At 55.4% G+C, this 12,509-nt stretch overlaps 1 protein-coding gene across 11 annotated transcripts; it reads left to right on the forward strand.

Moving 5' to 3' along the window:
• Nucleotides 1-4,704: 4,704 nt before the first annotated feature.
• Nucleotides 4,705-9,616, forward strand: MAGIX (MAGI family member, X-linked). Of its 11 annotated transcripts, none has more exons than XM_013986138.3 (6): nucleotides 4,705-4,929; nucleotides 5,932-6,035; nucleotides 6,988-7,070; nucleotides 7,147-7,383; nucleotides 7,490-7,661; nucleotides 9,087-9,616. In XM_013986138.3, exons 1-6 carry the CDS (start codon nucleotides 4,799-4,801, stop codon nucleotides 9,392-9,394), a joined length of 1,035 nt encoding a protein of 344 aa, XP_013841592.1. In that variant the 5' UTR covers nucleotides 4,705-4,798; the 3' UTR covers nucleotides 9,395-9,616. The 11 variants fall into 11 exon arrangements, with proteins under 11 accessions (XP_013841592.1, XP_084864018.1, XP_084864020.1 ...); XM_085007892.1 differs by having other exon boundaries at nucleotides 4,844-5,009; nucleotides 5,932-6,078; XM_085007894.1 differs by having other exon boundaries at nucleotides 4,844-5,009.
• The last annotated feature ends 2,893 nt before the right edge of the window (nucleotides 9,617-12,509 follow it).

Genomic DNA, 12,509 nt, shown 5'->3' on the forward strand with positions numbered 1-12,509 from the left:
ACTCCCATGGTATATGGAGGTTCCCAGGCTAGGGATCCAATCGGAGCTGTAGCCACCGGCCTACACCACAGCCACAGCAACGCGGGATCCAAGCCACGTCTGTGACCTACCCCACAGCTCACGGCAATGCTGGATCCTTAACCCACTGAGCGAGGCCAGGGATCGAACCCACAACCTCATGGTTCCTAGTCGGATTCATTAACCACTGAGCCACAACGGGGACTCCAACCTCAATCCCTTAAAAGGAAAGTTTTTTATTAAATTAATAAGAACTGTGTAGGGAGTTCCTTTGGTGGCCCAACTAGTAGTCATGAGGATGCGGGTTCGATCCCTGGTCTTGCTCAGCAGGTCAGGGCATCAGGCATTGCCGTGAGCTGTGGTGTAGGTTGAAGATGCAACTTGGATCACAAGTTGCTGTGGCTGTGGTGCAGGCTGGCAGCTGCAGCTCTGATTTTACCCCTAGCCTGGAAACTTCCATATGCTGCAGGTGTGGCCCTAAAAAGCAAAAACAAATAAAACAAACAAACAAATAAAAAAGAACTGCGTGGGATTGTGAGGGGGACTGAGTTAAATCCATGAATGAGGTGATACTAAAGGGGCAGAAGACTGGAGTTTCCACTGTGGCATAAGGGGATTGATGACTGTATCTCTGCAGAGGCAGGGATGCAGGTTCAATCCCTGGTCTGGCCAAGTGGGTTAAGGATCCGGTGTTGGCACAGCTGTGACTTAGGTTGCAAATCCAGCTCAGATTCAATCTCTGTCTGGGGTACTCCACATGCCATGGGGCAGCCAAAATCAATCAATCCATCAACCAACCAATCAAAAAGGCAAAAGGCTTTTTTGATGAATGGATGAAGCTAAGAGGGGCACTCATTTAAACACACAATGGGGAGTTGCTGTGGTGGCTCAGCAGTAATGAACCTGACGACTAGTATCCATGAGGATGCGGGTTCAATCCCTGGCCTTGCTCAGTGAGTTAAGGATCTGGCATTGAGCTGTGGTGTAGTTTGCAGATGCATCTTGGATCCTGCATTGCTGCAGCTGTGGTAGCTATAGGCTGGCAGCTGCAGCTCCGATTCAACCCCTAGCCTGAGAACTACCATACCAAGGTAGTTGATAGGTAGGACCAAGGGTGTGGCCCTAAAATGCAAAAAAATAAAAAATAAATTAAAAAATATATCCACAATGGAGCAGGACTAAGAGGAGGTTTGGCCTTATCCAGTCTGATTGTAATCAATATTGATTAAAGATAATATTCCAGAGCTGCTGCCAAAGAGCTTGGCTGGGCATAATGCAGGTGGTTTGGAAGCTTTATTCTTAATCCCTAGGCAATTTTACCATGCACGTCTCATTACCGCCACTTCCAAGAAGGGTACACTGAGGCACCAGACAAAGCAGTAGTTAGGATTCCTCTTTCTGTAGGTCTGCCTTTTGTCTGGAGCCCCCAACCCTGCCAGCTGCCTTGGTGACCTGAGCACGGCTCCCTCAACTCCAGTCCTGGCCTCTAATCCCCAGATTCGTGGCGCTGCTGGTATCAGCTCTGAGGGATCTCCCATCCAGGGTAATGTCCCTACAGTTCATCCAAGGCCATCCTTGGACCTTTCATACCTTGCAAACTCCCCTAAGAACGAGCATCTCCCAGCCTCAGACAATTCCCCATCTCCAAACCCATGAACCTCCATCCAGTTGGCAAATTCCTTGTCCCATTTCTCAAGCATCTTGGCTGTGGGATACTTAGAGCCCGCCCCTCACCATCCACCCATCCTGAACTTTTTTTTTGTCCTTTTCTAGGGACACATCTGCACCCACGGCATATGAAGGTTCCCAGGCCAGGGGTCCCATCGGAGCCACAGCTGCCGGCCTACACCAGAGCCACAGCAACGCCAGATCCGAGCCGCGTCTGCGACCCATGCCACAGCTCACGGTAACACCAGGTCCCCAACCCAATGAGCAAGGCCAGGGATCGAACCCACAACCTCATGGTTCCTAGTCAGATTTGTTAACCACTGAGCCATAACAGGAACTCCCATCCTGAACTTTTGATAATACTTCTCTGCAAGGCTCTCCCATTAAGTGATCTATGGAACCTCAAGCACCCATTCCTCACTCTTTAAGCACCCCTCCACCACAACCACTGGATCCCAAAGCCTTGAAACCCAGATTGGAAGCTACCATCGCCATCTCCAGTGCTTGGTCTCCATAACAACAGGGTTAGGCAGGAGCTTTCGCTGTGGCAAAAGGGGATCAGCAGTGTCTGGGGAGCCCTGGGATGCGGGTTCGATCCCTGGCTGGGCACCGTGGGTTGGGGATCCAGCATTGCTGCAGCTGTGGCTTGGTTCCCAGCTGTGGCTGGGATCTCGGCTCTGATCCCTGGCCTGGGAGCTCCATATGCCTGGGGATGGCCAAGGGAAAAAAAAAAAAGAACAGGATCAGGCCGAGGGAAAGTTACTTATACTCTCTGGGCTTCCATTTCCTATTTTATAAAACTGGGATAATAGGTATGCCTTGCGCTGGCTATTTCTCATTCTGTAAGCCATTCAGAAGAGGTGTACACAGCATTCGACAAAGAAAGCAGCATCCTGACTTCTCCAAAGAGGAACGCAGATGCAGCCATCTTCTGCGGTGGACTCCTGGGAGTTCACACATCACTCGACCCTCAGGGATGGCCAAGTAGACCAGGGCAGATCCTGGTTCAGGCAGGCAGATGGCCAGAGAGGGCAGTGATCCTGGTGACTGGCACATCCCTGTAGGATTGGGGAGGTCACCAGGGGGAGGGGTAAAGGACTGGGCCCTGGAGGAGAGAGTGGCAAGGCTCCCCAGTGGATGGAAGGACATGGATGCCCAGGGTTCAGCCTTGGTTTTTCTCCTCAACCTGGTTCTCTTGGGAAGATTCAGGAAAAGAAATTAGGGAGTTCCTGTCGTGGCTCAGTGGTTAACGAATCCGACTAGGAACCATGAGGTTGCGGGTTCAATCCCTGGCCTCGCTCAGTGGGTTAAGGATCCGGCATTGCCGTGAGCTGTGGTGTAGATCGCAGACCCAGCTCGGATCCTGCGTTGCTGTGGCTCTGGCGTAGGCTGGTGGCTACAGCTCCGAATGGACCCCTGGCCTGGGAGCCTCCATATGCCGCGGGAGTGACCCAAGAAATGGCAAAAAGACAAAAAAAGGGGGGGGGGGAGAAATTAGGCTGGATTCTTCCCCACAGACAGAAGCACTTTGTCTTTTTTTTTTTTTTTTTGTCTTTTGTCTTTTGTTGTTGTTGTTGCTATTTCTTGGGCCGCTCCCGCGGCATATGGAGGTTCCCAGGCTAGGGGTCCAATCGGAGCTGTAGCCACCAACCTACGCTAGAGCCACAGCAACTCGGGATCCCAGCCACACCTGCAACCTACACCACAGCTCACGGCAACGCCGGATCGTTAACCCACTGAGCAAGGGCAGGGACCGAACCCGCAACCTCATGGTTCCTAGTCGGATTCGTTAACCACTGCGCCACGATGGGAACTCCCCTTTTTTTTTTTTTTTTTTTTAAGGGCCATATGCAAGGTCCCAGGCTAGGGGTTGAATCAGAGCTGTAGACGCCGGCCTACACCACAGCCACAGCAACTCCGGATCCTTAACTCACGCACGAGGTCAGGGATTGAACCCACATCATAATGGGTACTAGTTGGGTTTGTTAACGCTGAGCCACAATGGGAACTCCAACAGAGGCACTTTGGTTTCCAAGTCTACATAGAAAATCATTCATGGTCTGCAGAGGAACATGTGTTTGTTTCAAATGGAAGAATGGAGGGCTGGAGCCTTTGAACTGGGCCTTGATAATAGAGTCACCTGACAGGTGGAAAAAAGGCTGTGAAGGGTCTGCTAGGAAGAGGGAAGAGCATGGGCAAAGGCAGGGAGGTGGAATGACAGTGGGCATAGCTGGGGAACTTCGAAAGCCCCATGGGGTCACAAGAACAGGGCAGAGCAGTGAAGGGGGTCCAGTGTGTCCCCCTCAGACAAGGGCAGGTCCGAGATGGGAGGCGCATGGGGTCGAAGGAAGAATGAAAGCAGGGACCATTCAGCCATGTCACCGACAAGGACCGCCAGGACCCTGAAAGGAGGGAGCGAGAGGTGGCCCAGCCAGCCAGGATGGACACCAGGACACAGTGTGCCCGTCCACAGCCCATGGTGACATAGTAACTGGGCCAAGGGACTGTCGGGGGTGAAGGGCCTGAGACCCACACTGCCCTTGGCTGAGGAGGGGCCCTGGGTCCCTCCCGCCCTCAGCTTCTTCCTCCACAAAGTGGTGGCCACAGGCCTTCTCTCCCTGCTCCCCATTCCTCCTTCCTGCTTCCACTACAGGACCACTGTGCCCAAGCATTCCCCCCTCGGGGCCTTTGTCTCCAGAGCCCCTCACCCCCACCCCCTTTCAGACCTAGGACGGGCCTCCTCTCTCCCCTCTCATTGCCTGGGGTCCCCTCCACCCACGTGCCTTGAAAGCCTCCTCGAGTCCAGCCCCCTACTGTCCCTCCACTCTCCAGGAGACCCACCCTTCCCTACCTTTGGAATCCCCCAACCCTATCATGCTCAGGGCCCTGACGCCTCCCTCCCGTGGCCCCCCAAGCCTCCGAGGTCACCCTCCCCCCCAGCCCCACATTCCCCGCCAATTTACTGAGTGCCTACGATGTGCAAAGCTCTGCTGGAGGCTGCAGAATACCCTGGGTAACGTGGGTTCGGGGTCCGCATCCAGTTTCCAGTTGTCAGAGCGCAGGAGGGGCCCTGAACGTCTCTGGGCCTCGACGTCCCCCTCTCCCACGTGGAATGACGACATCCCCGGGGTGGAAAAGAGGTTTCCCACGGTGCTGGGAAAGAGAGGCAGCGCCTGCGGCAGAGCGAGGCCAAGGGCTCGCGCGGGCTCCCTCCCTGGGCCAGGCCTCCTTGCGGGCCGCCAGGTAGGTCACCGCGCTGCTTGGGGCGCCTGAGCACGGGACCGGCCGGCCTCAGCCGCGTCCAGGCCCGGGCAGGCGGCCAGGTGAGCTCGCCCAGGCGCTCCCAACACGCCACTGGCGTCCGTGCGTCCAGCGGGCCGAGCACAGGTCATGGAGCCGCGCGCGGGGGGCGCCACAGACCCTAGGGGGAGCGGAGGAGGTACGGGGCGAACGGGAGCGAGTGGACGCGTCCCTGCCAGCCCTCGCCCCGCCTGTCTGCTCGTCACCTTTTCCTTCTGGCAGGTGGTAAACAAGGCAGCCCTGGCGCCCAAGGGGCGGCGGCGGCCGTGGCGGCGGCGGCGGCGATAGAGGGCAGGGCCCCAGCGACCCGGGCTGGGCTCTGGGCCCCCTACCCGCACCCGCGCTGCGAAGCGGTGCACCAGACCCGGGGGCTCTCAGGAGGGTCCGGGGAGAGGTGCAGGAGGGGGTCTGCCCGGGGTCACTGGACACACCTGGGCACTCGGGCAGGGTCTGTGGTGGCCTCCGGGGGGTTAGGCAGGGCCCTGCGAGGATATGGGAAGGGGCAATCCGGGGCTACGTGGGCCGGCAGGGGTACCTAGGCTATCTAGAGGGGAACCGGGGGTGCCGGGGCCACAGGGGGCCGGACCGTGTTCTGTCGGGACCTCTGGGAGAGTCGGGATCCTTCTCGATGCTGGCGGGGAAGAGTTTGGGATCTGGGATTCTGGCGGCAGTTGGGGGAGGGGGCAGTAGGACACCTCCAGAGATGCCCACAGGGTGTTCGGAGGGGTCCGGGAATACTGGGGTTAAACAGCTAAGTCCAGAGATATCTTGGGGGCAGGCGGGGTCCACGGGCAAGCGAGGGACAGTCGGTGACCTTCGCAACTGTGGAAGAGTGGTCCCGGGTCTCCGGGATCTTGATGGCCACTCTAGGTCTTCGGTCATCGGGGGGCGTGGGGGCTCGCTGAGACTGAAGGTGGGCGTTGATCTGCCCTTTCCGTTCGCCAGGCGGTGGCCTTCCTCCGCGCGCGGGCCCCAGCGCCCGGGAGCGGCTGGCGCGGCTGGACGCGCGCCCCCTGGCGGCCCGAGCTGCGGCGGACGTGGCGGCGCTGGTACGCAGGGCGGGCGCCACTTTGCGCCTGCGCCCCAAGGAGGGTGCGTGACAGGGGCGGGGCGTCCAGAGGGCGTGGTCGGAGCGGAGCCGGGTTCTGGGGGGGCGGGCCTGGGATTGTTAGTTACTGCCCTGGGTGGGGCCAGCGAGTGAGTGTGAGTTGGGAGGACGAGGCTCGGCGGTGTTGAGGGGTCTGGGATTTAGCCTATAATATTCCTCTGGGAGGTGACACAGAGGTGGGTTATTGCAGTGGGTGAACGTTGCACGATCAGTGTGGGTGCAGGGCTGAACTTTACCATTGTCAGAGGGATTTCGAGTGGCATTTCCTAGGAGGCGGGGCCTAGAGAGGGTTGGGGCGGGCATTCAGCTAAGGGGCGGGACCGTAAGGTTAGTCAAGGGACTGGAGCTTATAAGCGGGTGAAGGGGCTGTGGCTGGAAAAGTCAGCAATGGGTTGAGGTTTATAGGCTAACTAGAGAGCGTGGCCTGAAATCTTCAGCAACTAAATCGTGGAGTAGCACCCTGTAGGGTGGGTCTAAGGGTTTAATTTGAGGGGCAGGATCTGGGTTTTATTAGGGTGGTAGGAAGGTCTGGAAAATTATTCAAATAGCCAGTCCCAGGGTTATTATTTATAAAGGCGGGATCCAGGAGTCCCCTCGTGTCAGACCCGATTAAGGATCCAAAGCTGTCACTGCAGTGGCTCAGGTCGGTGATGTGGTTAGAGTTGGATCCCTGGCCAGGGAATTTCCACTTGCTGCAGGCACAGCCAAAACGGAAAACAACAACAACAACAACAATGCGATATCAGGATAGTTATTCGTGTGAGCGGAGCCTAGTTAAATGCATGAGCAAATCTGTACATCCCAGAGACAAAGAGGCTAGAATATTAACTTACGGGGCACTTCCTAGATGGTTTCCTTATAGTACTCCTCCGACTGCCTCTTTCATTCCCCAGCCATTAGCGTGCTGGATTCGGCGGACATAGAGGTCACGGACAGTCGCCTTCCTAATGCCACTTTCATGGCACATCGGCCCCAGGTACCACCTCTTCCCCTTAATCCAAGCCACCTACCTAGAGACTGGCAATGTATGTACACTTGTGTCCTTACTGTAGCATCGTCGGTCAGAGACTTTGGGTACGCGTACGGCGCCACCCCAAGTGACCCAGAGTAAGACACGTGGTGCTTCGAAGCCGCTCCAGGCCTCTGGTCGGTTCTGTGTGGAACTGATTCGCAGTTCCATGGGCTTTGGCCTCACATTAAGTGGAGGCCGAGACACAGGCGGGGACGCTCCACTGGCAGTGCGCGGGCTGCTGAAGGATGGGCCAGCACAGCGCTGTGGTCGCTTGCAGGTGAACAATGAGGCACCCTCCATTCAAGAGTGCCAGCCCTCACCCTTTGTCGGTGTGCTCTCTATTTTGACTTTCCTAGAACGTTTCTTGCCTTGCACTCTTGCAGCCTGGCGACCTCGTGCTCCACATCAATGGAGAGTCAACGCAGGGGCTCACCCATGCCCAGGTCGTGGAGAGGATTCGTGCAAGCGGCCCGCGGCTCTGTCTGGTGCTAAGCAGGCCTCCTAAGACCCACCCCGGCAAGCCTGAGGGCGTGGGAGGGTCCCGGAAAGAAGATGGTGGGTTTCCAGGGGAGAGGGGTCAGGGATCTGTGAGGGGAAGAAAAGGGTTCCAGGGTGGAGAGGCTGGGGTCCTGAGCAAGAAGGGTTTGGCATCCTCAGTGGGGAAGATTGGGGGCTTGGTGTCTGTGAGGGTCATGATAGTCTCAAAGTGGGGGGCAGAAAGAGTGGGGTCCCACGATAGGAAAAAGGATGGATTTCGGAGGGGAGGCTTTTGAAGTACCTGGAGGGAAGAGGAAGGAAGGGGTTTGGGGTAAAAGTGGGCGTTCAGGAGTTCCCATCATGGCGCAGCGGAAACGAATCCGACTAGGACCCGTGAGGTTTCGGGTTCGATCCCTGGCCTCACTCAGTGGGTTAAGGATCCAGTGTAGCCATGAGCTGTGCAGCTCAAGTTCGCAGACGCAGCTCAGATCTGGCATTGCTGTGGCTGTGACGTAGGCTGGCAATTGTAGCGCCAATTAGACCCCTAGCCTGGGAACCTCCATATGCCCTGGGTGCGGCCCTAAAAAGACCAAAAAAGAAAAAAGAAAAAAAAGGAAAAAAGAAAGAAAGAAAGAAAGAAAGAAAGAAAGAAAGAAAGAAAGAAAGAAAGAAAGAAAGAAAGAAAGAAAGAGAGAAAGGAAGAAAGAAAGAAAGAGGAGTTCCCATCGTGGCGCAGTGGTTAACGAATCCGACTAGGAACCATGAGGTTGCGGGTTCGGTCCCTGACCTTGCTCAGTGGGTTAACGATCCGGCATTGCCCTGAGCTGTGGTGTAGGTCGCAGACGCGGCTCGGATCCCGCGTTGCTGTGGCTCTGGCGTAGGCCGGTGGCTACAGCTCCGATTGAACCCCTAGCCGGGGGAACCTCCATATGCTGCAGGAGCGGCCCAAGAAATAGCAAAAAGACAAAAAAAAAAAAAAAAAAAAAAAAAAAAAAGAAAGAAAGAAAGAAAGAAAGAAGGAAAGAAAGAAAAAGAAAAGTGGGTGTTCAGCAAGAAAGGTTGTGGTCCTCAGATGGGAAGGCATTGTGAGTCTTAGAGGAGAGGGGATGGAACGGGGCTCCAGAAGGTAGGGGGGGGTCTAGTCCCAAAAGACAAAGGGTCCATCAGGGGAAGCGTTGGTAGTCGAGGAAGGGTGGATGAGCAAGGTTAGAATCTGGGATCCTAGATGGGAGGGGGTTGATTTCCTTTGGACTGTGTGGGAATTGATTTCTGATGGGAGTGTTCTGGATCCAGGAGGGGAAGAATTTCAGGAAAGAAAGTGTGAGGTCTTGGGTGGCCCCGGTTCCTGAAAAGCACATCCGTGCCTCGACTGGAGGTTTCTCTTAGTACCAGGATCTCGGTCTCCCGCAGCTCTTAGAGTTTTCCAGCCACTCTCAGCTAAGGGGCCCCATCTTCATCTCCCACCCTATCGCCCAGTCTAAACCACAGTCTTGCCATCCTCAGATCTCAGCCCAGATCCTGGGAGACCAGAGGTGATGAGGTCTCGCAGCGCCAGCACTTCCCCGCTTCAGCACCCTCGACCCCGTACGACTCCCCAAACCCGGGGCAGCGCGGAGCTTAGCCCAGCAGGAGCAGCCGACGGCCCCGCGGATCCTCCGCTTGAGCGCTGCACGGAGGACCCAGAAGACCAAACCCCAGATTCCCCCGGACCCTGGCTGGTGCCGAGCGAGGAACGGCTCTCGCGGGCCCTAGGGGTCCCGGGGGCAGCGCAGTTCGCCCTTGAGATGGCAGCCGGAAGGCGGAGGCACTGAGCGTGCATCAGACGGCTTACTTGGTAGTGCCCATCCCGGATGTAGCGCGCTCTGCCCATGCCTATTAGCATTGCGCGGAGAGCTTCCAGTTGGTCTGGTCTTCCAGCAGCTCAGTCGACCAGCCCGGGCTCCCCTCGCGGCGTCAGTGGTATGGCCCTCCTGGACCGGCTCGCCCTGCACTTCTAGATTGGGGGGGGGGAGATAATAAAATGGTTCGGTCCAGTCCTGACTTTCCAGGTGCTGTAGGCCGGGTGGGGCTCCCAAGTCCAACCCGTAAAGGGGGTGGGTCGATCTGGTCTCCAGGAGGGCCTCTTCTAGCAGCTGTTGACAAGCTTACTTCGTACTGTTTCTTTCTTGCCATTAAGAGACTTCTTTGCTTCTGCTGGCATGCTTTCTGCCCACTCCGTTCCCCTTGGCCAACTCCTGCTTCTCTCCCCATTCATTCATTTCACTTTTTTGGAGGTGTGTAGGGCTCACAGTTAATTATTGTGCACGGCGTGGAGAATGCAGAAGTGGGGCCTATTGTGTCGGAAGTGCACCAGTATACCCAGAGCCCAGTCGAGAATCGTCCAGATCCCCAGCGGGGGCTGAAATTGCAAGATTAGAACCAGGGCTGCTTCTTTCGCTGAGCGTCTGCGGTCTCTCACTTCCCCCTTGGTCGGCCAGCTTTCCCTAGCCTGTAGACTGCCACCCCCAGGGCACGAGCTGGGGCCCTGGAGCCCCCATCGGGGTGGAGCCAGAAGGTGTGAGTCAGCGGGCCGGGCTAAAAAAGGCTGTTAAAACCTTTGGGCCGCGCCCCCCCTCTTCCATAGATGGTGACGAAAGGCAGCTGGGCTTGTGTGCACAAGACACACGCTGGGCGTTCCCGGTCCCGGGAGAGGCCAGAGTCTCCTCTACCCTGGGAACAGAGCCCCAAAGTCAAGGCTTATATGACCAGCCAGACTCCAATCCATGTAGTCCCAAAGCGGGCGCTGACCGAAGCTAGAAATGTCTGGTCACCTCCGATGTCACCACATCCTGAACACCTGGTCTCATCCCCCCGAAGAAGGAAGCTGTGGTCTGGAGGGAATGGGCAGCTCTTACCCCTTTGGGGAGGGGCTGGAGAGGTGGGGAAGAGAAATGAAAGGACCAGATCGTGAGTGTCCATGGCGGCTCTGGGGAACAGAGAAGGATTGTAAAGCCAGGCTTGGCGCCAGGTGAAGAGGTGAAATCTTAAATAATTAGCGCTGTAGCCATTGTGGGGGAGTGTGCCCGGGCTTCTAGCTGACCCTGACTCAGAGCCTGGTAGAGGTGTGGCTCTAGGGAATTCAGGCAAGGGCTCTAGAGCCCCAGTCCTATAAACACAGTCACACCCAGGAGACTAAAATAATAGTAACCCCAGCCATCATTTACTTAGCCTTATCTGGGCTACAGGCTTTACCAGCACGATCTGGTTTTCTTTTCTTTTTTTCTTAATTTTTTTTTTTTGTCTTTTTGCCTTTATTAGGGCCGCTCCCGCAGCATATGGAGGTTCCCAGGCTAGGGGTCTAATCGGAGCTATAGCTGCCAGCCTATGCCAGAGCCACAGCAATGCCAGATCCGAGCCGTGTCTGCGATCTACACCACAGCTCACGGCAACGCCGGACCGTTTAACCCACTGAGCAAGCCAGGGATCGAACCCGCCACCTCATGGTTCTTAGTCGGATTCGTTAACCACTGCACCACAACGGGAACTCCTAAAAAATTTTTTTATTGTAGTTGATTTACAGTGTTCTGTCAATTTTTGCTGTAAAGTGACCCCGTTATACATATATTTTTTCTCACATGTTCCTTCACAAGTGATCAGATATAGTTCCCTATTTTCCCATCTAGTTAGTTACACACCAACTCAACAATCCTGATATGTCCATTTCACAGAAGACAGAAGTAAGGCCCAGTGAGTATAAATAGCCTGAGGAAGTTGGGGATGGAAGCAAGATTTAATCTTGCCTGATTCCCAAGCCTGTCCTCTTAATCTCACCTGCATTCAACAAGTATTAATTGAGCCCCAACTGTTTACCTTGCATTCAGAGGCAGTGGTGAGATGCTGTAGAAATGAAGCAAAGGTTTTTATCCTTATGCAGATGATGTAGTGGGGGAGGGGTAGACAGATGTCAGAAAAGAAAAGACAAGAATAAATAAAAGATCATTTCAGAGAGAAGCGAGAATTGTGAAGAAAGCCAAAGGTTATGGTGGGAGAGGTAATGATGGTGGCTGCTGGCCTCTTTGAAGACACAATATCTGAGCTGGGACCTGAATGATCAGAAGCCACATGTCTGGGGAGTTCCTGTCGTGGCTCAGCAGAAACGAATCGACTAGGAACCATGAGGATGCAGGTTCAATCCCTGGCTTGCTCAGTGGGTTAAGGATCCGGCATTGCTGTGAGCTGTGGTGTAGGTCGCAGGTGTGGCTCAGATCTCTCATTGCTGTGGCTGTGGTGTAGGCCGGCAGCCATAGCTCTGATTGGACCCCTAGCCTGGGACCTCCATATGCTGTGGGTGCGGCCCTAAAAAGACCAAAAAAAAAAAAAAAAAAAGAAGAAGAAGCTAGGTGTCTGAAGGGCTGGGAAAAGGATATTGACAGCTGTGGGGACAGCAAGTTCAAAGGCCCTGATGCAGAGCAGGGTTTGTTCTGTTCTAGAAACTCAGGCACGTCCTCAAAGAGTTGGAAAGCACACAGTTGGCTCTGGGAAGTGTGCTTCATGCCTTCCACTATCCAATCACTCTTCAGGCAACCTGGGCTGAAAGAGGGGAGCCCCTTCTGTGGTTGTGTGGGACTCCGGGTTGGGGACGGAAAGCAGACCGGCCTTGGTTGAACCATCCTGGCCTTCCAATGAGATGAGAATGAAAGCAACACCCACTCTGGAGGGTGTGCCCCTCAGCACATCTTGGGGGAGATCCTGATGCCCGTGACCAGGTGCATGTCGCAGATGCAGAAATTGAGGCTGAGTCAGGAGAAATTACTCGCTCAGGATAACACGCTCTTCAAATGTCATCAGCCTGTTCACCGAGCCTGGCACCCAAGAGCCTTGCCCTCATCTTGCCAAGCTCCCAGCAATAAATAAGCCTGTCCTCCTTCCCCATTCTTCATCTGGGAC

This window comes from Sus scrofa, chromosome X (genome assembly GCF_054392235.1).
Source record: "Sus scrofa isolate SSC_HxYL_T2T_F1_AM1 chromosome X, Sscrofa_HxYL_maternal_Yorkshire_Landrace_v2.0, whole genome shotgun sequence".
Classification (NCBI taxonomy): domain Eukaryota; kingdom Metazoa; phylum Chordata; class Mammalia; order Artiodactyla; family Suidae; genus Sus; species Sus scrofa.